General features: G+C 50.3%; 1 protein-coding gene across 3 annotated transcripts in view; it reads right to left on the bottom strand.

Annotated features, from left to right (window-relative positions):
- The window catches only part of LOC146180305 (ADP-sugar pyrophosphatase-like), an 87,141-nt gene that overhangs the window by 45,507 nt on the left and 17,303 nt on the right, over positions 1 to 24,331 (bottom strand). The window contains exon 2 of one of the 3 annotated variants that reach the window (XM_084579529.1): positions 7,961 to 8,044. The exons of 1 other annotated variant lie outside the window; for it this stretch is intronic. In XM_084579529.1, coding sequence (XP_084435655.1) covers positions 7,961 to 8,032 — 72 coding nt within the window. In that variant the 5' untranslated portion in view covers positions 8,033 to 8,044. Of the gene's footprint in view, positions 1 to 7,960; positions 8,416 to 24,331 lie in introns of those variants that run through there. One more of the 3 variants, XM_084579528.1, reaches the window with a different exon arrangement.

The raw sequence follows: 24,331 nt of genomic DNA on the forward strand, positions 1-24,331 counted from the left end.
TTCCAGTATAGGAAGCAGACACTTTCGGCGCTTATGAATTCGGCCCTGTCATTCGTACAACTGAAACCTGTTCCTATACTATACGCTGCTGCAGCAGTAGTCCTACAATATAGGCAAATAGTTTAAGTGTATTCGCTATAGGCATGCTGTGAAAAACGCGTCGAAGTCGCGTTGACACAACAATCCTCTCATTTACCAGCAATAACGTGTTTTACAGTTTATCATGTTGCAACGCCTTATAAACGGCGGTTGCTGTGCTGCATCGGCATTTTCTTGAGCTTGTCCAAGGTAACGAAAAATGCCGTTATCAAATATTAAACTTGTAGATTAACGAATAAGCGTAATGATATGGCTCTGCCCGCGGGATGGTCATTAAGAAAAGGCTCGAGATTCTAGCATCGCACTTTCAAACAATGGTTCGGTTTGGTTTGTGGTGTTTAACGTCCCAAAGCGACTCGGGCTATGAGACATGCCGTAGTGCAGGACTCCGGAAATTTCCAACACCCGGTGTTCTTTAGCGTGCACTACACAAACATCGCACAGCACACGGACTCCACTCCGTTTCCCCTCCATCGAAACGTATCCGCCGGCAGTCTCTTTCGAAAGAATCCAAGTACTTGTTCGGGATGAAAATTATCTCGAGCAGCAATCGGTCATTGCTTTCTATAGGCGCTTTTAGACGAGTTGCGGAAATTTAGTGCGGGTAATTTAACTGCCGCAAGAACACGGGATATTGAAATAAGTATGAATGACAATCCACTTATATTTCAAGCGCCCCTCAGAGGCTACTGAATAAGCCTGTTCGCTCGTCACAAGTGCGAATCCTTCACAGTCCCCGTGCTGTCAGTGCCCAAGTTTCCAACCCCCGACCATGCCATTCCAGGTGACGGGAGTTTCGTTCTTTTTGTGGGTAACTGTTTTTGCCAGTTCGTTTATGTCGACAAACTCCGTCTTTAGTGGATTGGAGGGGATCTGACAGCGCTTCATGCGAAGCGTTTATGTCAAGGAAGGCGAGCCGTGCGGAAAACAGTGGAAACCGCGCGGTGACCTGAACATCCCATCCGGACGTGGAGCGACGGCACTGTTTCTGCACTTCTATTGCAGAAACCACGGGTGTTGCGGACCGGGCCGCTAACAGCGAGAGCTTGTAGCGGTTAAGGAAATGCTGAAAACCGCGTCCTTGATAGCACTGTGAATCGCGATTCACATTGTTCTCAACTCAAAGAAAAGAGCAGATCCCAAGCTTGACTTGTATGCTCAAATCGAGAATCACGGAATTTTGTGGTACTATATATATAGCGATGAAAAATGTCCAGCGTGCTTGTTTTACTTGGTCTTGGCGAGGGACGTGGTGTTTTTCATGAACGGCAAGCGTGACAGAGAAAAGCGCTGAAAGCATAGACTATGTGAGAGATGAAATAGCGAAAAGAATGAAAGAGAGCCGAGACCCTTGTTTGCTCTAACCGTGAACATCGACTGTCCAGGTGAGGACTTATGTGCGCAGGATACAGGAAGACTGGGCCGTTATGTCTGAACTGCTGGCCGCTCCCTCGAGGTTTATGGTGTTTTTTTCTTTTAAAGAAGCAGGAAAGGCGCGTCACCGTGTAGTACTTGGCCAGCGATGGAAACGCCAACGCGTTCTTGACATGAAGGCCTCTCGCGTAGGCGTCGATGACGGATGGCGCAGTCCACTTCGTGCCGATAAGATTAGAGCGAAGCTGACTCGCGGTCGTGCCGGGCACCGCAGCGTACGTGCAAGACTACACGCGACCTCTTCGTCGACGCCCTCAAGGGCTTTGTGTATATATAGGATGAGCCAGCCAGCGACATTTAATGGCTCATGCTGTCGTGTACAAAGCGGCCTTCTCATTGGCCGAGGCGGGATGCGTTTGAACGCGCGCCAAGGAATGCCACGCGAACGCAGCCATGGTGTACCGTCCAAACGCACCCTTTTCGGAGAAAGTGGGACAGATACTGCGCCTTTCCTTTCCTGTAAAAAATTACATGTAACACTGCAAAGAATGCCGACAAGAGGCTAACGATGGGAGGCAAATTATAGGATAGGAAGGGTAGGCTTTCGCCATTCTCCTCTTAAGAGACATCTAAGAGACCCTCTAATTTTTTTTCTGGTCTCCTATTTTGTGCTCAATTTGATTGGGAAAATGTATGCACAGTTCACGTACAATATCCTCGGTACCAGAAGAATTTGCAAATGGTATGAATGTGAAAGTACAAGTGGGACTATAGTCAATAGCTGAACTGAGCTGCATTCTGAACGATGAGAGAGAGGCCACGTTATCTCGCCCATAGTTCACATGACCCACTGGCAGTCCGGTTAATAACCCCCGACGCGGTGAAAGAGTGCCTCATTTTTCATCGAAGTATAGGCCGATATTAGTTGTGGTTAGGGACATTACAGACTAAAAGTCATGTCCCCTTAGCTGTCTGTCTGCAGCGAACTCCAGTTGTGCAACCCCAGCTTACACAAGTGTCACGCTTTGAGAGCCAGAAAAACATGTTCATCGCCCTTGTCCGACTGCTTCTCCGCTACGACCCTTCCTGTCCAAATTCCTTCTCATTTGTCCCACTACTCCCCTCTATACTCCGACTACTGGCAAAGTGGCTGCTCTCTGTGGCTCACGGAAGACAATCTACGATGTCTTCATTGGACGTGGTTTTCTTTCTCGCTGCGCTGCTAAGTTTGCCCGAACTTCACAGGCTCTCTCGGGTGACAGCTTCTTGGCGTACTGCTCCAAAAGCTTGTCCGGCCAGCTCTGTCATAAGTCAGCGGTTGGACGCTATTTATTTATTTATTCATTTGGTTACTATCAGGGCCGTTGAGGCGTTACAGATAGGAGTGGTAATACTACTTATACAAAATTAACAATAAGGAGAATTTTTTAACATAGATGATGAAGAAGCGCAGATTTGAAAGTTTCGGGTTCAGAAATGGAGACGATGCAGGTGGGCAGGTAGTTCTAGTCTGAGCTGGCCTTTGGGAGGAAAGAGTAGAAACACTGGTTAGTCCTGCAATTTGGAACATAGACTTTGAAACGATGATCAATGCGGAATGATACGTACGCAGCTTGGAGCAGTGAAAAGACTTTGTTTCAAGGATTTATTTGTGTAATATATTTTGTGGAATGTGGAAAGTCGAGAAATATGACGCCGCACCGAAAGATCCGGGAAACCTAGGGTTCTCTTCATGAGTGTGATGAACGGGAGTAGTTAATTAAAATAAAACGAGCTGAACGATTCTGGACAGATTCTAAGATATTAATCAGAGTCTTGATGTTAGGATCCCACACAGAAGAGGCGTATTCCATCTTACTACGAACGACCGTTTTCTACAGAAGTAGCTTTAAAGAAACCGGAGAACGTGAAAAGTTACGGCGAAGGAAGCCAAGCATGCGATTAGCGTTGTTACTTATATGTTCGATATGCGTTTTCCATGAGAGGTCACTGCTGATGTGTACGACAAGATACAGGAACAAAGTGTAAAGGAGAGCGGTTACGGCAGCTTAAGCGCCAATGCTGTTTGATCCGGAGCCCAGACGTGACCATTATCCCGAAGAAACACAGGAACTGTCGTTGCTAGGCGTAGGGGTGCTGTCTTGTACCTGTTCTTCAGAAACAGTTGGTGCGTGCAGGGTTCCTGTCTGTAGTTAATTGGATGAGTCATTGCAACGTGACGGCGAGATGCAAACGCACCCTTGCGTTGTATGGAACCATGGAGCCGTCCATTGCGGCGCCCCTCGTATCCTCAGTTCGACCACATACAAGAGCCGATCCGCGCAGCTTGAGACACATGCACGTTTTTTCTGTTGGCAGGTAAAATGCGCGTAATCAGGACTCATGCAAATGCGATGAATAGAATTGTCTACGTGAGATGTATTCCCTATATTACGAGCGCTTTTCCGGATGCAAACATTAAGAGAAATCAGATACGGAACTGGAGCTTCTTGTGCCCTGTTACTGGTTTCAAACAGTATTTCCGAAACAGACTGAGCTTCGAATCGCTTTCTCGGGAACTGCATAACACAGCTGTCACAAAGAAATTAAGAACAGAAACCGGTTTCCCTTCGAAACCCACATATCTAATTTGCTGATTGCACTGTTGTTCGTACATGCGGTCATAGATGTTTCAAAGTGCACGCACTACCGTCAAGTTTAGCAAATAAGGCAAGTTGTCTTCTTTTTTCAACAAAAACGTCGCGATCTAGAGCAGACAACCTCACACTGCACCCAAAGCTAGCGTGTTTTTCTTAAAATGCTACAAATTTGAAAGGCGTAAATAACACTGCGTAATTTGCTTTGTGTATGTTCCCCACATAATAAGCACTACAGATGTGGTGCGTACAGTTAGTGATTGAAGGAATTCATGCGCGGCTGGGATAATAGACGAAACTGTAGTCACAAGCCCCCGAACCAACCTCGCGTGTGCTGTTCCCACTGCTAAAGCTATACTGTCAACAACGCGCATGCGGCACTCATTGGCACCGTCGGTGCAGTCTGTTGTGCCCTGGGAAGCGACCTTGGACGATGTCGCAATGAAGACAAAGCGCACAGCTGGTCCTGCTAGACGCCTCCTTGGCACATTCCAGCTTAGTAGACTTCGTTCCGGCAATTCTGAGACCTTGGGAGGCGATGCGAATCGTCAGGAAAATCGTGACAGTCGTCGACAAAGTAAAATGTTCGAAGATGCAGCCTTCGCTTTAGGCATGCAGGTCAGACACTCGCGTGACCTGTCATCAACATCGCACTTTAACTCAGTTTCTATTATTTCACTTTCATTATCCTTTCGCATGCCAGAAACGAGCGCCGTCGCTATAAGGGCATTCGCGATAGCAGTCATGCTGAGTTTCTCTGAGAACGCCGAGGACGCGTCCACTGGCCGCAGCGTGCAAGAGTTTACGCATACTGTTATTGGAAACTCGATGTATTAGAAGAAAAAAAAAAGATAACCGCTTGAGCAACAGATTAACGAGATATTTTTTTATCGAGGCTTGTTTTGATATACAACATGTAAATCAAAGGAGAGCAAGCAAAAGGTGGTTTCCCACATGACAATGGCCCGATATTCCTGAACAATGGAATCTTGCTTGTATAATAAAACCTAAAACTATAAAACACTATACTGCAGATATATGTACCGAACTAACATGAATTATTTGCGATTTTTCCAAGACATCATGCAACAGTTTCATATCGTACAGCTCTGCGATGCGCATCAAGGGCCTTGATGATAGGAAGTCCTCTAACAACAGCATCAGCGAACACAACTGTTTGTTCTTATCTCCCCCTCCGTTTTTGTTTCGGGGGGGGGGGGGGGGGGATACTCGGCATATCTTAACCAGTATGCGATATCCGCGCAGAAACTGTTAATCGGTGCAGACTGGTCCAAGGGGAGGAGGTCAGAAGATGGAAGCCATCGATCTTACTAATTTTAGCATGTTTGCACACATACTAGAGAGCAGCCTTTTCAGTGAGGCGGCAGTTGATGCCTTACGAAACAGATAAATGATACTATATATGGAGGGTGTCCAAGCTAAAAGGGTTAAAAAATGAAACATTTGAAGTAGGCCATAGAAGCCACTCGTATAAAGGTGCCAGTCATCTGGCGCACCGCAGGCAAATGTGTTATTTTTCAATTAACTAATTAGTAATTAAGATACTTTTTCTAATTAATATTGCCTTACTAATATTCATATTGCACTGGATTCCAAGGGAAGGAAAGCGTAGCAGGGGGCGGCAGAAAGTTAGGTGGGCGGATGAGATTAAGAAGTTCGCAGGGGTCAAGTGGATGCAGCTAGCACAGAACCGGGTTAAGTGGAGAAATATGGGAGAGGCCTTCGCCCTGCAGTGGGTATAATCAGGCTGATGATGATTATGATGAATATTGCCTTTAGACATTAAATTTGATTTGCAAAGTTGGAGACCACCTCCAGAAACCGCCTTTCCATTTATTTCCGATAAAGAAAGCCCGCAAAATAAAAAACAAAAAATATCACGTGACTAACGCTCTCGCGAGCCGCGATTGTGGTGCTTTCATTTTTGAGTGAACGAAATTATCTTCGGCCGTGACTCGACAGCCAAGTTGGCGATGGTTGCGCGCGGAGAGCTCTCTGCACCGTCACGCATGCCAGCTGCCTGAAGCGGACCAAGAAGGTCCAGACATATCGGCCTGTCGCTGCAAATTGAGCGTGGAGCCACGACCGTAGCTGATTTCGTTCACTGACACCCTGGTTGAGAGCAGCACAATCGTGGCGCGCTAATGCGCTAGTCACGTGATATCCTCTTTATATTTCTAGGGCTTTCTTTAAAGCTTGGAAAAAAAGATACACGTGAGGCATCCTTTATCGGAAATAAATGAAATGGGGGTTTCTGGAGGTGCTCTTCTACTTTGAAAATAACATTTAATGTATTTAAGGCAGCAGTAATTAAAATAATTCTTAATTACTAATGAGGTAATTGAAAAATAATAATTTCCCTGTGGTTCGCCAGATGGCTGGCGCCTTTATACAAGTGGCTTCTCTGGCCTACCTCAAATGTTTCATTTTTTAACCCTTAGTTAAAGTTAACTGGGACACCCGGTATAATGGGCACATTGTAATCTGCGCCCCCACTATCGAGACCTTGGTTGCCTGCGCGAGTCTCATCCGTGCACCGACCCCGGCTCTCTATGGTGGCATATTCTCGTCAGCAGTTCCTTGGCCAACATGATTCAACATTGCTCAGGCACACAATGACAACATCGTTTTTGAGCAGCAGGCAGACACACTAGCGCACGGTAATTGTGTACCCACGCCGGCGACGCCGTTCACCGTGAGAAGAGCTCCCCGCGCAGCTATCACTGTAGAGATCACGGACAAACCGCAGCTCGTCCTCAGAAAGAAGGCGGCAACCTTCTGTGATAACGAGGATTGCCTCGTCACTGTCGTCAGGACCTCTCGCCGTCGAAGTGCGGGGAAATTCAGTGGACGGACAGCAAAACAAATCTACCCAGGGTTGTGCACACTGCCGAATTCAGTTCTATTCGGCCGTTGTTTTTGTGCACAACGCCTGAAAATGTGCCAAAATGTGTAACCGTCGAACGCTATTCGGTTAAGTCGAAGCCGCGATCTTTTCTGCGAGCTACAGGTGCTAAGTGCGCCAGTGTAATAGAATATGAGGTCGCCAGGACAAAGCGGTGTGTACAGTGCTTGGCGGCACGAGTAAGTTATTCAAAACAACCTTGCAGCGTGGTGGACAGAGATATTGGAACACAACAGCATTTTAATGTTTGCCGGTATTAACTGCGGTGCACGTGTGCAATTATCAGCATTGCTCGAGGAGCTATCGGGTTTATCGGCAGCGCTCCTTTTTTCAACTAGGAAGGCTGAGCTGCAAAGCTTCTATCATTGGCTTTTATTCGCACGCGTTCAAGGCTGGGGGAAAGACAGTCTGTAAAAACGTTTCAAACGCCTCAATTCTTCTGACCATGCTTTCACAGACGTAGAACTGATGCTGAAAGAATTAAAATAAATTAAGGCGGTCTGTGTTTCACACTGGACACGTGTTCAGCCCTACTCAGGCCCGTGAACTCCTCACACTTTGAAGGCTGAAAGATGCTTTGCCCATTAAGCTGCATTGACAAAACAGCGAACTGGCAATTTCCAAGCACTTACGGTAATCATTCACTAAAACAAGCAGATAAATCAGTAGGTGCAGCGCAATCATCCGCGTCAACATCATCAGCCAGAATGAGTCGACTGCAAGGCCTGTCAAGCTGACCTTTAGTAAGCTGTACATTCCCGGAGCGGTCCTTCTGGCCCAGAAGATATCATAACCTGACTTCGGCCGTGTCCACGTGTCTTATATCACGATGCCCGCCCTGCTGGCCCACAGACTACCGTTTCATTGTTTTCCGCTTACAGACGCTCATAGCACTACGCAGTGCCAACGCAGCTCAGGCACTCACCTCACTGGAGACATGCGTGAACTTCTTCTTGTCCAGCCTTCTGGAGTGGGATGGTGTCGGCGAAGGTGCCATCGTCAGGCGCGTCTGGAACAACGAGGTCATTGTGTGCACACTCGTCTTGACGCCGAGTTTCGCTTGGCCGCTGCTGAGCGGGCAAGTACAGAGAACTGTCGCTTAAAAGAGAGGACTAGCGAGAAGCAAAGCCTCGACAGAGCCTCCACTATCCTGTGCTCCGGTCACTTCGCACAACCAACAGGTTCCTCAGGATCGCAACAGGTGTCTTCGCTTAAAGTCTTCGAGAACGTGAGGCAAGTAAACAGGGAGGCGCTCTTCTGGCGCGAGCCGCGCTGCGGGTCCAAGTTTTAAGGGGGCGGTGGCGCTACGGTGGCTTCTACTACGACGCAAACGCCAGGCAGCGGCGGTAAGGTTGGCCTTATCGCCCTCAGTTCGTTGTCTGGGCTGGCGTCGAGGCTGAGAGACGTCGCAGAAGAGGAGAGAGATTGAGTCCTCTGCTGGGCCAAGTGGAGAGAACAGCTTGGCTTCTGGCCTGTATCGGCAAGCAGTAGGTGGGAGGGGGTGATGAGATAAATGTCCAGTGCGTGCGAGAGGTGCCGGCTGTTTGGAGGAAAGCGAGGTTATTGGAGCACGTGCTCCCCACATGATCGCTCTCCGCCACGAAGCGACGCGTTCGATGCAAGGCTATGCGAAAGAGCGCTGAACCGGCTTGCGTACCAAGCAGCTTAGGTCTGGTATTCAGGGCCATTTTGCGGCAGTTTTCGTTCTGTATTGATGCTGTTCCTGAATTCAAGGCGCTGCCATGGACAGCGCGGATTGGTGAGGATTTGCTTGTTTCTAAAACGCGGTAAAAGTGACGCGGCGTGTTTATTTCGAAAGGAAGACGCGTTTCCGAACAAGACCAAGTGATTGAAGCACGTTGGTTTAGGGTCGTGTTGTGATGTACAGTCGCAGCACGTCAGATAAGGTCTTGACGACATAAGGCCTTCGATTGGAGTCCTTCACGTCGAAGGCTTCGACGACGAGCTTAGTGGCTAAACTAGTGATAAAATCGGAGACGGTTCAAATTATGCGCATTGTTTCCATGCTGTTAAAATGTAAACAGGGAGCATTTACCTCCTCCGTTCAGGCTACAATCTGCCCACGCTAACACAATGTTGTGTGCACGGTTGCACAGTTCAGTCCATAGGAAACGATATAATCAGCGTTCGCTAGAATCCATTTCAAGTACTTGGTTTTTTGCACCTAACGAAGTGGTGAAGTGTTACATTTCGTTTAATACCAATGCCTGAGCTGGGCATTTCGAGGTGTACAAACGAATCTCACAAGGAGCGTCCAAGGGAATGCACGCTCTCACGATGTCCTCGATTATGTACCGACTACACATTGTTCACACAAACGGCCCTCAGCTGTACTTATTTCTATACATATTATCCCTTGCACCCAGGTGTGTAGAATAGCGCTACGACGTCTCGATGCTATGCTTCTTATACCTCTGCCACGCGTGCAGACTAATGTCACTGGAATCGAGTGTAATTCGGTTTCTTTCGGTACTACAAGAAAAATATAATGCCATACGCAAATAGTGGCAGTTACAATCAGTGATTGAAACATTCTGCACTTAAGGAACATCAGTTGAGCATAAAAGGCGTTGGAAACCAGCATTTTAAAGCTGATTAAAACAGTGCTACACAATAATTTAATCGAAAAACATTTCTGGCTGTGCTGCAGTACTTTCTTCATCAAACTCAAAGCCAAGCATCTAGACACCCGCAAATCTGATGAATGTAAACAAACAATATGGCTGACACAGTGCGGAGACGCACGGAGATACGGAGAGCATGCAAAATGCCCTGAAATACCGACGTTTACCGGCATTTCCTGCGTATATCACCAGGAATCGCTTGGAGGACCGGTACACGACCTGAGATCCGGATATCCAGCTACTGATATCAGGTCCCGCTGCTCGTTTTGAAGCGGCTGCTGCTAATGCGGAACACCCGCCTGAAGCCCGCTGTTAAGATGCCGAGCCGTTGTGGAGAAGGGGAGCACTTCAAAACAGCCGGTTCACTTCTTCTGTTTGTCTTTTCTTTGTAATTGTTAACTGTGTTGTCGGTTTTTTTTTTTTTTTTTTTTATGAGGACGCGTCCGGGCGCCCGTTGAACTTGAAATGCGTGAGGAAAAGTTCTTTGACTGGGAGTGCGGGGATGAGACCTGCTGAGGTGGTGGTCGGACCGCGAGACCGAGTAGGCGTCACGGCGCCAGAAGCGGTAATTATCATTTTTGGACGGACGAAAATTTGCAATACGCCTCAGCGGTGACACTGTTGGTTCATTCGTTTCACTACGTGGCGTGCCCCAGGGATCAGTATTGTCTCCGACGTTATTCAATATTACTTTCATCCCATTGGCGTGGCGCTTACATGATATCCCTGAAATCAAGTTTTTGCAGTACGCAGATGATATCACGGTATGGAGCACTCACCATGATCTTCTCACTCAAGAGGCCGCCCTTCAGTCAGCATTAGACGTAACCTCTGATTACGCATCCTCCATTGGCCTTCAACTTTCTGTGTGTAAAACTTCATACACGTCAGTCGCCAACCGCTGGGGACGCCGTAAACTTGTCTCAAATCCAATTCGTCTCTCTCTATCAGGCACCCCACTACAAGAAAGTTCGAGCCTGAAAATTCTGGGCTTAACAATTCACCAATCAGGATCAGCGACTGCTTGGCTCTCTCAGGCAAAAAAGCAAGCACTTCAAACTATAAGTTTAATAAGAAGAATTGCACCTAAAACGGGTGGCGCTGGCTCGTCTGTTGCACGCCAGTTAGTGAGGGCGGTTCTGCAGCCCCGTATTGTTTATCAGGCCCAGTTCCAGCATCTTACAAGGGCACAATGGGATCGCCTTGAAGCCGTAAATCGAGAAGCTATGAGGACCATAACATGCCTTCCACGAATCACACCGGTCGTAGCTTTACAGGAGAATGCGCAGCTCAACACCATCGATGAACTGGTGCAGCAGCGCCGAGATGCTCGCAGACTCAAGGCCACTTTGTCACATTCAACGCAAGCACTGAGGGCGTACGCAACGTCACACATTATTCTTCAGCCACCTGCGCCAGTTCTCCCTCCCTGGAAATTTATACAGTTAGGAGACAACAAGCCAACTGACATCCGCAGACTGACGTCTGCCAACTCTGCATCGTTGCTACGCCAGAGATTTGAAGAGCAAGATACTAACCTGGCTCAAGATTCCATAGTAGTGTACGTAGATGGAAGCCTGCAAGGCTGTGAAGCCAAAACGGCAATCCACTGTCCACGGAGACCTAGCCTGAATCAGACAACTACGTTTCAGCTTTCAGAACCACTTCCATCTTTCTGCGTTGAGCTTGTGGCAGTTCAAGAGGCACTCTGCTCCGTGACTTCTATAACCATGCTCCCTACAGCCCACATTGTCATCCGCACTGACGCACTACAAGCAGTACGCCAGCTCCGACGTGTCAGCCGCTGCCCTAAAATTTGCCAGGACATCCACCAGCTTGCGGCGCGCATCCCACAGTCAATACGCATTGAGTGGGTCCCACGGGATCTGCTGCCTTCCCAAAGTCAAGCTGATTTTGCAACCCGCCTCGTGAACCAAGACGCATCAATCCCACGGCTTCTCGAAGTCGACGACGCTACCCTCCTTTTGTCAAGAAAGGAGCACCTCCGGCGCCGCACACGTGCACTTATCCCTCCGTGTGCGATATCCCTTCCCCGCGGTCTCACCCGTGCAGAGGAGGTTGCGCTTAGGAGGATCCGGGTCGGTGTTGCCCTTACACCAGCAGTAACCAGGACATGGTCATACTTCCAACACTTATATCCTCGCCCAGGATGCCCGATCTGTAACAACGAAGATGTCGAGGCCGACATCCACCACTTGCTGTGGGACTGCCCAGCACTCAAGCCAACACGAATCCGGCACCTGAGAATAGCTGGCCTTTCAGCAACCAATCCTGCCTCATACGTCACTTGGACGCAGGGACCTCATCATCGCTCACTTCTGGACTTCATAAAATCAGCCAACCTTTTTCCATTCATTTAATCATTTATTCATCCTTCATCCGCATTACCAATGGGGCGGCACCGACGCAATCGCAAGCTGGCAAAACAAAACACGAAAACGGACGGTCGTTCGGGAAGCGCGACGTTTACGCACAAGCGGTCTCGTGTTTCTGTCTTCGCTCGCGCGGCCCGGGGGTGCCGTTTCTAATGCGATGCCATCGTGGTATTCGAGAGGAAAGGCGCGCACTCTCGACCTGAACATAAACATCCCCGCGGCGCTCTCGCCGAGCCGGGCCAGACGCGGGGCACATCCGGTGCTGTCGGTTCTAAAGTTGACGGAAACATCGCCGCAGCACACGGCGCTCGTGTTGATGAGCGTGGTAGCAATAAATTCTCTTTTTCCCCGCTCCGCTTACAGCCAGCGGGGTCCGGACATTACCATCGCATATCTTGCTGCCCTGTGTGCCCTTGCACGTGTATGCATTGCTGGTGAAAGTGGCGTTCATGTGTCTGTTAATTTGTTTTGTCTCGCCCCAGATTTTGAGAGGGTATCTGTGTGCCATCTCCACAGGGGGAAGGGCGAACAATTGGTGGGAGGCACGCGGTGCTCACGAGGAACCAATCGCGGAGGTGCCGACGTTGCATTGGCTATTTGAAATGTTGCTTTGTCATTCTGATTGGCTCGAAGAAGCTCTTTTCCCCCGACTGGCCACGAGGTTGGACCCCTGGATGTTGAAAATGTATACTTTTCCTTTACGGCGGCCCGCTATTATATCGGTTGCGACATCATCGCCACTCGCGCATGGGAGCGGCGCTGCTCGAGTACGAGCACATCACCAATGCAACGCCCCCATACGACCTCTTCTCGCCCTGGCCCGCTGCTACGGAGGTTCAACGAGAGATTGTCGGAATCGCGGGGAAACGCACCACACCGCCCTGTGCAGTGCAGCAGCTGACCAGAGCAGTCATCTACGAGGAACTCCAACACCACCTCCTCGTTTACACCGACGGCTCCGTGGCCAGAGACAGTTGCTCGCTAGCAGCGGCGGCTACCATCCCCGCCCTGCAACTGCACAGACAGCTGCACCTGTCATACCTGGGTTCTTCCACCACGGCGGAGCTGCTGGGCCTACGCCTAGGCCTGGAACTACTGCTTGAACTGACTCCGCCGCCACCCAGGTGTGCCGTCCTATGTGACTCCCGCGCTGTCCTCAGCCGCCTTCGAACCACCGGCCGGGGAACTCCGCTGCTGTCAGATTCGCGTGCGTCTCAAGCGCTTGGCGGAGCGTGGCTGCGCTATACGGGCACAGTGGATCCCCGGGCACTGCGGCATAGAGGGCAACGAACCTGCCGACGAGCTCGCGACCGGAGCACATGAACTCCCTCCTAGCGACGAGCAACTCGCTTTGGAGGATGTGCGTGCGGTAATCGACGATCACCTCCGGACGCAGCATCCCGACCCACGCATCGCAGGAGGTGAGCACATTCACAGTGTCAGCGGCCGCTCGCTGACTCGGCTGCAACGCGCAATGATCCTCCGTGCACGCATTGGATGTGTGTGGCCTGGGGAAAGACGGATGCGCCACGGACTTGCCACTAGTAACGTGTGTGACGGCTGTGGCGCGGTAGAAACTCTCGAACATCTTCTACTGCGCTGCACCGCGCTAGCCGAACCACGACGTGAGTTGCTGGCGGCTTACAGAGCGCAGGGGGTAATCCCGGACAGTATAGTTGTGCTCCTGTGGCCGCCGAGCTGTGCGCACGTCCGCGAGCGAACTCACATGAGCTTGTGTGAGTACATCGAACAGGCGGGCTTGATGACCCGCCTATTTCACCTCGCCAGATAGTGCGCGCTGGGACTGAAAGCTCCAAGTGTGCTATTTCCCACAATAACGGCCGATCGCCCACGACAGCCGTCAGTGCTTTGTACAGTTGGCCAGTGCGTGCGCTGTGAACAGTTGCCTGGACGCAGAGCTATTGCGGAGGCCCGCCCGATGGGCCGAGTGCTCAGTGACTTAAGACATTTGCGGATGGGCCTCAAGCAAACTACTGTATACTGTACCATAGTGTATATATTTCTTTTATTTTTACCTACCCTTTTCTTTCTCCCTATCACTCACCTCTTTGATTTCCTCTACCTTCTCCTCGCTATCCCTTTATTTCCGCCGCCCCAGTTCAGGTGCTTCAGATATAAGATAGCAGATACCGGGGCTGGCAAACATCTTTCCTTTCCTTTTGTACATACAATAAATAACCACTACAACAACAACAACTTTTCCTTTCTTTTGTATATAAATAAAATAACCACTACCACCACCACCACTTAACACTGATTGATTTATAAGAAGGGAAAGGCGCGGTAAGTGTCTCACTTGTTTTCTGTGGACACTGCAACCGCGCCGTAAGGGAAGGTAGGAAGGTGGGAGTGAAAGTGGAAAGAGAGAAAGAGAAGCCGTAGTGGAGGGTTACGGAGTAATTTCGACCACCTGGGGATCTTTAACGTGCGCTGACATCGCACAGCACACGGACGGCTCTTCGTTTCGCCTCCATCGAAACGCAACCGCCGAGGTCGGGTTCGAACCCGGGTACTCCGGCACAGTAGTCGGGCGTCTTACCACTGCACCGCCCCGGCGGGGCCCACCACCTCTTAAGAGGGGCGTTCGTGCGCGAAAAAAAAAGGAGGGAGAGGTGGTGAAGGGTGGCAGTTCCTTGCTCTACGGAGCTGGGACGGTAGGTTAACGCCGCTTGCGGCTGGGGCTAGCCAGCCACCGAATTTCATCTGTTGTAGGCTGTCATTGCACCCGCCACTGCTTCGGTGGGGGACGACGGCTGTTGTTGCCGGCGCGCGTCTTTCTCTCCCTCTTCGTTTTCCTTTCTTCTTTATTATTGCGAAATAAATCTTTCACTTTTCAGCCCCGCCGGGGTGGTGCAGTGGTAAGACGCCCGACTACTGTGCCGGAGTATCCGGGTTCGAACCCGACCTCGGCGGCTGCGTTTCGATGGAGGCGAAACGAAGAGGCGTCCGTGTGCTGTGCGATGTCAGCGCACGTTAAAGATCCCCAGGTGGTCGAAATTGCTCCGTAGCCCTCCACTACGGCTCCTCTTTCTCTCTTTCCCACCCTCCTCCCTTCCCTTACGGCGCGGTGTCCACAGAAAACAAGTGAGACAGTTACCGCGCCTTTCCCTTCCTATAAATAAACCAAATCTCACTTTTCAGCCTTCGCGTAGCGAGGCGGTAGCTACCATTGACCTTTAGCGCGTGACCTTTGGCGCGCCGCCAAGCACAGCTGCGCAAAAACAGGGGCCCCAACTCGCGCCGGCAAAGTTTCGAGGCGGTGTGTTTTTACCTGTGCAATAAAGTGCCCGTAGCGCCAGAAAACGTCGTCCCGTCCGTTTCCTGCAACGTGTCCCGGGACCAGCGGACCATCAGGAGCACCACATCATCCATATATGTAACATTTAAAGGAACGAACAGTCTACTAGTGCAAGGCAAACCTTCATTGTTTTTTTTTTGTTTTTTCTTGTTTCTACTGTTGGCATTTACAGCAATTTTGTCTTATGGTGATTATTGGAATAAAGAGCATTAAATGCAAAGCGGAAGGAAAAACAACTCCCGCATCGTTCCGTTGCTCATAGGCCTTAACCATTGAGTTGTTTAAGGAACAGCTCTAGCACGCGTTCGGGACGGTGCCTCCAAGCAAGCGTGTGCCCAGAAATTTCGTGCCGAAAAACTGACAACCTATGTTCCACAGTGTGAAACACTGAAGACAGCAGCACCGTCTCTTCGCGTTGATGGCCTATTCACCAGCAGCATAGCTCGTCCTGTGGAATTCACTGCTTGGGGGTTGTATTAATCTCCAACGCGGGGATTAAAGGATTGGGGACGTTTGAAACGTTTATGATAGCTACCCCTAATTTTCACAATTTACGCAAACGTCGACCTTTTGGGAGTCCTTTAGAGAGTGGCTATGCAGTTAAAGCTGACGTTGCAGCCAGGTGAACGCTGAAGCTTCTGGATTGTGAAGCGTTTCCGCCCGCAGTCAGCCTCGAAAAAAAAAATGCCGCAGTAAAAGAAAACATTGTTCGAAATCGTCGCTGCTCATGAGGCACTCACTGTTCCTGTTTACGGATTTATTTAGGACACGTTGCATGCTTCACTAATAGAACACGGAATACGACTGAGAAAATTGCGCGCATCTAAACGGGACGAAATTATTACATGTGCAATAAGAAATCGCTTAATACAGTATGCCGTCATGCTGCGTCCGGTGTAAATTGGGGTGAGAGGGCGCTGTCAGTAGTCGCTCCTCATTCTCGTCGTTCACTGCTCCCAGCCATGCCCAATTTTAACGGGATCGATTTAACTAACATTGTATCGGTTATTTAAACCCCGAATGAGGCAACTAGCGCATTTCTCTGTTCTATTATTTTACTCCCTATCAACCTTGCACATAGTGTTGACGCCGACACCCTTGCAACGCTTCTCGAAGTGCTTTCTTTCTTCTGCCTTATGACCGCACATCCAAACTGGCTCGGCTTTGCACCAACCGGAGCGGACCAGTTTCCGCATCGGCACATGTCCTTGCTTGGGGTCCCGGTGGCGGTTGCGAAATGCTTGCATATCACGTGCGTAGCTTTTTTTGGAACCGCCGACGCAACGGGAGTGTCAATGGGGGCACCGATAAGCACACTCGCCAGTCGGGCAACTATATCAAGGGGCGCGTGATGGCTGCGCGGGGTCCGGAAGAATGCCTCTCGTGCGTGATGCGCATTTTCCGTTCGTTGCACTCACAGTATGCATGCCGTGCAGTGCATTACAAAATGGGTCTCCAATTATGCTACGATATACAATCGACAGCCTTTACAGTCGGTGTTCGTTCGTTCGGTAACACCATAGCTGTTAATCAAATGGAAAAAAAAATCAGAGGGCATCTTGGCTCTCTAAACTGCTTCAAGGTGGAAGCCTGCTTAGGAACTGACTGCGAGACCTTTTGTGATTGGCTTGAATTGTGACAGATACTGCGCCTTTTCTCTCCTGTCAACCAATTTGAAACGCCGTACTGCGTCTGTTTCTATATATGTTCTGTGGTGCGGCGTTCGAGGAAGCGCCATATGAAAGGCGCTGCACGGACCCCTGGATCGAACGCCCGGCGGGCTCAGCTTCGTATATGCGTGAATCTCCTGGTGGCGTCATCACTAGTCATGATGTATGACCGTATATGACGTTATCTCACTTCCGGTCATTAGACATGACCGGGTGTGAACCGGTTATGACGTCATAGCCGATGTCGTCGCCATGTGACGGCTATGGACGCTTCGAAGCGTCTAACCATTACTATTGGTTAGTGATAGTTAAGCATGACTTGCACTTTCTGAGTACTACTTAGTGTCTGGTTAGCGTTAGTTAAACACCCCTTAACACTTAAGTGATGGGTAGTGATAGTTGTAATGACATTGACGCGCGGGATCGTGAATAGCACATAGTTCTAATTATCTGCCGCGAGGAATATAGTTAGAAATAAAAAACAAAATCCGCAGAATCTGCACTGGAGCAATGCGTAAATCTGAACATTGCCCGCCCCGCCGGGGTGGTGCAGTGGTATGACGCCCGACTACTGTCCGGAGTGCCCGGGTTCGAACCCGACCTCGGCGGCTGCGCTTCGATGGAGGCGAAACGAAGTGGTGGTGGTGGTACAAACTTTATTCATTGAAGGCCAAAAAATTAAAAAAAGTAAAATTATGTTGCCGCCGTTCCGTGGGTGGCCTTCCGGCTGCTGGTCGTGGCCTCCAGGTCACGCCTGGCGGCGACTTCCGCTGCCCAGGTCGTAAGCCGCTGTTGTATATGCGGCTCCGAGCTGGCCAAAGCAGCCTCCCACAGCTGCGGGCTGTTTATTTGCCAGGAGACGGGGGGAAAGTGCGCCGGACAAGAGTAAAGAATGTGAGCATAGTCTGCTCGGGGAGAGCTGCAAAGCGTGCATTGGGGCGAGAAGGCACCGGGGTGAATAAGGGCAAGGCGTGCAGGGGAGAGGAAAGTGTGGGCCTGTAAATGGCGCCACGTATTCTGTTCGATTTTAGATAGGGACTTGTGAGGGGGAGGGAGGGATAATCGGGAGTTGCGGTAGTGGAGGGTGATGTCATGGAAGGTGAGGAGGGAGTCACGCGTGTCCATCCCGGGGTGGAGGGGGCCAGCTCGGTCGGTCATTTCGCGAGCGATAGAATTTGCCGCCTCATTTCCAGGGTGCCCCGCGTGAGCCGGAACCCAAAATAGTTGGATAGATCGGGAAGGGGGGGAGGAGTGCTTAAGGATATTGAGCGCAGAGGAAGAGATTCTACCCTTTGCAAAGTTGCGGACTGCGGTCTTAGAGTCGCTAAATATGAAAAGGGCTGGTGTGCTGGCAATGGCGAGGGCGATGGCTGCTTCCTCTGCGGCAGTAGAAGTGAGAGCATGGATAGTGGCGACGGAGAGGGGGGCTCGTGTATTAGAGACAGTGGCCAAGGCATAGGCGGGATGCGAGAGGTAGGGTGCCGCATCAACATACACAGCGTCAGACCGTGTACCGTACTGGCACCAGAGGGTGGAAGCGCGGGCAGATCGGCGAGCGGCATGATGCTCAGGGTGCATGTTCTTGGGAAGGGGCTTGACAGTGAGCATGGAGAAGAGGGAGCTGGGCAAGGGATGGGTGACAGAGATAGGGGAGACAGGGGTCAAGCGAAGGGAAGTAAGAAGGGCTCTACCAGGGGTGGTGCGAGATAAACGATCGAGTTGTGCCACGCGATGGGCATCCACAAGTTCTGAAAGAGTATTGTGGACGCCCATCGCCAGTAGACGAGAAGTGGGGGTGGAAGTGGGAAGCCCGAGAGCCGACTTATAAGTTTGGCGGATGAGACAGTTGACCTTGTCTTCCTCGGTACGAGACAGAAAGAGGTAGGGGAGGGAGTAGACAAGGCGGCTTAGCACAAAGGCCTGAACAAGACGACGGAGGTCGTGCTCGCGCATGCCGTAGTGTCGGTTAGCGACCCGTCGGATTAGCCGTACCGTCTGCTGGACGGTGGTAGTAAGGCGGGAAAGGACAGTAGTGTGTTTGCCATTGGATTGGAGAAAGAGACCGAGAATACGGATGCAAGAGACAGAAGGGATGGGATGTCCGTCGATAGTGACGTTAAGGTTAGGAGATGAGGTTGGAGCTATGCCTCGAGCCAGGAGGAGCAGGAGCTCCGACTTGGACGGGGAACAAGCTAGCCCGACCGTGCGAGCATAATCGGCGACCGTTTTAGCGCCTGCCTGGAGAGCTGCTTCCATCTCACCAAGATTGCCGGTAGTCACCCAGAGGGTGATATCATCAGCGTAGAAAGCATGGGAGAGGTTAGGAATGCTAGCTAGAGCACGTGCCATCGGAAAAAGGGTGATGTTGAAGAGAAGGGGAGAGAGAACAGAACCCTGGGGGGTACCTCGATTTCCAAGAGGGAAAGTAGGAGAGGAGAGGGTGCCGAATGAGATCTCAGCCGTGCGATGGGCAAGAAAAGCCTTGATGTAACTATGGATTCGGGAGCCCACGTTAAGGGTAGAAAGGGCGTCTAGGATGGCGGTATGGAAGACATTATCAAATGCTTTTGTCAAGTCCAGTGCCATGATCGCGCGAGTGCGCTTGGCGTGAAGAGGGTGAAGGACCTCTTCGGAGAGCTGGAGCATGACATCCTGTGTAGAGAGGGATGGGCGAAAGCCGAACATCGAATCGGGGAAGAGATGGTTGTCCTCGAGGAAGCTCTGTAAGCGGTCTAGAACGACGTGCTCAAAGAGCTTACCGAGACAAGAGGTGAGGGAAATAGGACGGAGATTTTGAATGTCTATGGGTTTGCCGGGCTTGGGGATGAAGGTCACCTTAGCGTGGGTCCACTCAGAAGGCAGGGTGCCTTCGTGCCAATGTTTGTTAAAGAGGTCCGTAATGGCCTCTAGGGATGATGTGTCCAGGTTACGGAGGGCCTTATTAGAAATTTGGTCTGCTCCTGGTGCGGAAGTGGTGCGGAGCTTATGTAGCGCCGCACAAACCTCCCCCAAAGTGATATCTGCGTCAAGCGCAGAATTAATGGTGCCGAAGTAAGAAGGGAGGGGGGACGGAGGGGAAGTGCAAAGATAGCGATCTCGGAGTGCAAGAAGGAAATCGGAATCGGATAGCGGGGAGGATTGCAGGAGGCGCGTCACATCCCTGCGTTGCGTGGCCTTGACATGCGACGGGTCAAGGAGGGCACGTAGGAGCGCCCACGTATCCCTCAGCCCGAGATTACCGGCCATGCGGTCGCATGTCTGGCCCCACTGCTGCCTGGTGAGGTATGAGCAGTGCTCCTCAATTTCCATACCCAGGCGGGCAAGGCGGAGGCGTAGTGAGCGATTGTGTTTTTGTGAAAGCCAGCGGCGGTGCAGGGAATGATGCGCCTCCCATAGGTGAAGGAGGCGGCTGTCAGCCGTGGAGGAGTGAGGAGGGGTAGGGACGGTAGAGGTGGCGGATGAAACATCTTTGAGCAAGGTGGCAGTCCATTGAGAAAGGTCTGAGATGGAGGTGGGGGCATGTTGCCGTGAGTGGCGGAACCGATCCCAATCGACTACCTGGCTCAGACGCTGGCGGGAGGATAGGCTAGGAAGAGAGAAAGAGATGGACAGGATATAGTGGTCGCTGCCGAGAAAGACCCAGGTGTTCGTCCACGCTGCATCCACGACGTTTTTGCAGATGGAAAGGTCCGGATTAGTGTCGCGTTGGACGCTGGAGCCGATGCGGGTTGGGTCAGAAAAATCATTAAGGACGGATAACTGTTCGTTCTGGATGAATGTCCACAGCGCGAGACCTTTCCTACTGTTCCCGGGATAACCCCAGCTGACGTGATGTGCATTGAAATCCCCAAGAATGAGGAGCGCGTTGCGATGTGCGCGAGAAAGGGCTTTGCGTAGAAGGAGGAGGAGAGGAGCTGAAGGTGTGCGAGGAGGGCTGTAGACATTAAGAACAAAGAGACTGGCATCCTGTCGCCGCCGGGGGAGGAGTTCTAGGAAAAGGTGCGTGCACTCTGGAACGTCGAGAGGATGCTCTATCGCCGTGTAGTTGCGGTGAACGAAGTGGCGTCCGTGTGCTGTGCGATGTCAGCGCACGTTAAAGATCCCCAGGTGGTCGAAATTACTCCGTAGCCCTCCACTACGGCTCCCCTTTCTCTCTTTCCACTTTCACTCCCACCTTCCTGCCTTCCTTTACGGTGCGGTTCAGGTGTCCACATAGCAAGTGTGACAGATACTGCGCCTTTCCATTCCTGTGAACCAATTATTATTATTATTATTATTATTAGTATGTCTTGTCCGCGAGATGCGTCAGCAGGATTCCGCGAGTGACACATACTGCGCCTTTCCTTTCCTGTAAACAGATTATAGAATGCTGGTTGTGTTCGACAAATCGCGCGCGATGGGCAGCAGCAACGCTCTAGCTTTCGTACTTCTCCACTGCAGATTTTGCAGCGCTCTCGGAATTTTTGAGACTGCAGTCAGTTGATTACCTCGCTTTACGATCTTTCTAACAACTCCCACTCTTTTGTGCGCACAAATGCGGCCCTTTCCCGCTCGTTTACATTCAAACATTTCAAATTTCCCGCCGCGGAAGTTAGGCCAACGTTCCCGGAAGTCGAGTACTACATGACCTCCTTGGTTGTCGACATTACCTCTCCCTGCTATTTCGACGTCTAATTGACTTAATTGGCTCTATTTACCTAATTACCACACAACAACCATTTTGTCACTTACACACCTTTTCTTGAAGCTGCATCTTATATCATTCTTTTTTTTTTCATGTACCAACTAGCTCCTCTTTTCCAAACATGACAAGGTCATGTCCATGCGCCTACATAGCCGTACAATGCTTACGCAATTATAGATCCTTTCTGCACCGGGAATCGAACCACCATCCCTTGCGTCCCCATCCGAGCGCTTTAAGCAACTGCGCGAGTGATGCACCAGCAGGAACGCCTAGGCCTTCGCATTTCAGCAGCGTAGATTCCATCGTGCTCTCGGAATTTTTTGACGTATATTATGCGTAGAAGAAAGACACCCCAGGCAGGTAGAGGATGTAGAAGTGTAGACCCGTTCTTGGTGGGACCATGGTCAATCGCTCTTGTGTGTATGCGCCATTTTCGATCGATCGAGAAACATAGCCCTCTCATACAGGCGTAATAGCCATTGTACTGTTGGTGTGCATTTCGTTCACATAGTAAAGGAAGCGATCAGGAGGTAGTGAAATAAGACAAAAAGGTGTGGTTTGGTTTATGGCGTTTAACATCACAAAGCGACTCAGGCTCTAAGTGACGTCGAAGCGGAGGGCTCCGGAAATTTCAAACACCCGGGGTTCTTTAACACACACTGTAGTCGAACAGAGCCCTTCGCCTCCATCGAAAAGCGACCGGGAGTCGATTCCGCATCATCGAGTACAGCATTCGAGCGCCACTTTGCCACCGCGCCGGAGAAGGAGTCCTCTATGTAGAAGTAAAATATGATATGATGAACCAAACTGTTTCATTAATAGTTGTTTAATACCTAAAAAGCGCTGACTCAAAATGGATGAAAATAACTAGTAAGCTGTCCCGTAAGTATTCATGGCACAAGGACGGAGAATAAAAACTTTAAATAAGGAACACAGAATGTAAAAAATTGGATAAATTGTACGGAAAAGAAGCAGGGTCTAGAAATATATCGAAACTGAAAAATGCAGATCAGGAACGAATCTTTAATAACTCGATAGGCAGTGCCTTACTTTTTGAAGCTACGTCTGGGTGCTCAGAACACGCCGCTATAAAAAAACGAAAACAAAAAACGATTAATCAACAAGATGCCAAAAGCGCTGTGAATCCGAAGACACAATTTAACATCTCATACTCGAATGTAACGGGGATGCAAGCGCAGTCACTCTAGGGTTTAGAAGTGGTCGGGTTAATGAATCTGCGGTTAGCAAAAAGCGATTGGCAGATCAGTGGCTTAAAAGCAGAAAGATGACTGCATGACAGAAATAAAAATTGAACAACGGAAATGACGAAATAGTTGACGGATTTATCAAAGCGACTCAGGTTATGAGAGAGGCCGCAGTGGAGGACTCTGGAAATTTCGACTACCTGGGGTTCTTTAACGTGCACTGACATCGCACAGCACACGGGCGTCATGCTTTTCGCCTCTATCGAAAAGCGCCCGCCGAGGCCGGGATTTGATCCCGCGTCCTTGGGCACAGTGGTCCAGCGTCCTAACCACTGCGCCACCCCGGTTGGGGGACGGATTTATAACAGCATTCAAGATGCAAGGGGAACGGTTCCATCCATTCGTCCACTGTATTGTTGACAGAACCGATTCCCGCTGACGACGCCAGGCTTTTTTGTGACGCGAACAGCTGCGCTCAAATTTTGCCTTACATGTTATTGTCAACTTATTTCGCCTCCATCTAAATACCAGGATCGCAACCTTGGAATAAGCAACCGATCACTAAGGTCAAAATGAATTGTTACTTTTATCAAGTTTTGTGCTCATTTAAAGTCCCCACTCATATCTGGAGCAATTATGTGGATCCAGTGTTCTAGTAGTCGCAGGGTAGAGTAATTTGTGCCGTTGTTTCTTACAGCTGTTTATGGTATTGGTGTGACGGGTCCTATCACGTACGATGGCCAAAACAACGCCGAGTCTCGCGCGGGCACAGCGGGTATCCGGGTCACTCCTCTCTCGCTCGAAGTTTGCAAACAGCGAGGGTCATAACGGCCCTGATCAGCGTCACGTGCGCCTCTGAACTCGCGTAGGAGAATGGAAAGGGCATTCCATGTATGGGATCGAGATAAGGCTGTGCCGCGTTTTTTTCGTTCTTTTTTATTATCTCCCTTCGTTTCTGGCGACTGTTTCTGCGAAAAGCCCTCGACCTCTGTCCGCGAGGTCTCGACGCCCGTGGATAGAACCAAGAGAGAATAAAGGGAGAGGAAGAGAAAATGCTCTATAATAGGCTATGGCGGAGGTGACGGGTGAGTCCACATTGAAGGTTTGCTCCGTTGCGATAAGAGGTGGAAAGAGCGAGTTCGCTCAAGGGAAGAGAAAGAGCGTGTATGACGAAGGTTCGTGCAGACAGGTATCGGAGTGATTCCTAAACTTTGTTTTTAACCCTCCGCAAGAATATCGCCTAGGGCGCTGGAGAGCGTTGATCTGTACTTTTCAGTTGGCGCTCTTTGAAACGAACTGAAACCGAAAAAATCCGCTTTGCGAACATTTAATTAGCAATACCACCACGCACGCACCTGCTGCTGGTCAGAGCCCGGT

Source organism: Amblyomma maculatum, chromosome 9 (assembly GCF_055883805.1).
Source record: "Amblyomma maculatum isolate TAMU_Amacu chromosome 9, ASM5588380v1, whole genome shotgun sequence".
Taxonomy (NCBI): domain Eukaryota; kingdom Metazoa; phylum Arthropoda; class Arachnida; order Ixodida; family Ixodidae; genus Amblyomma; species Amblyomma maculatum.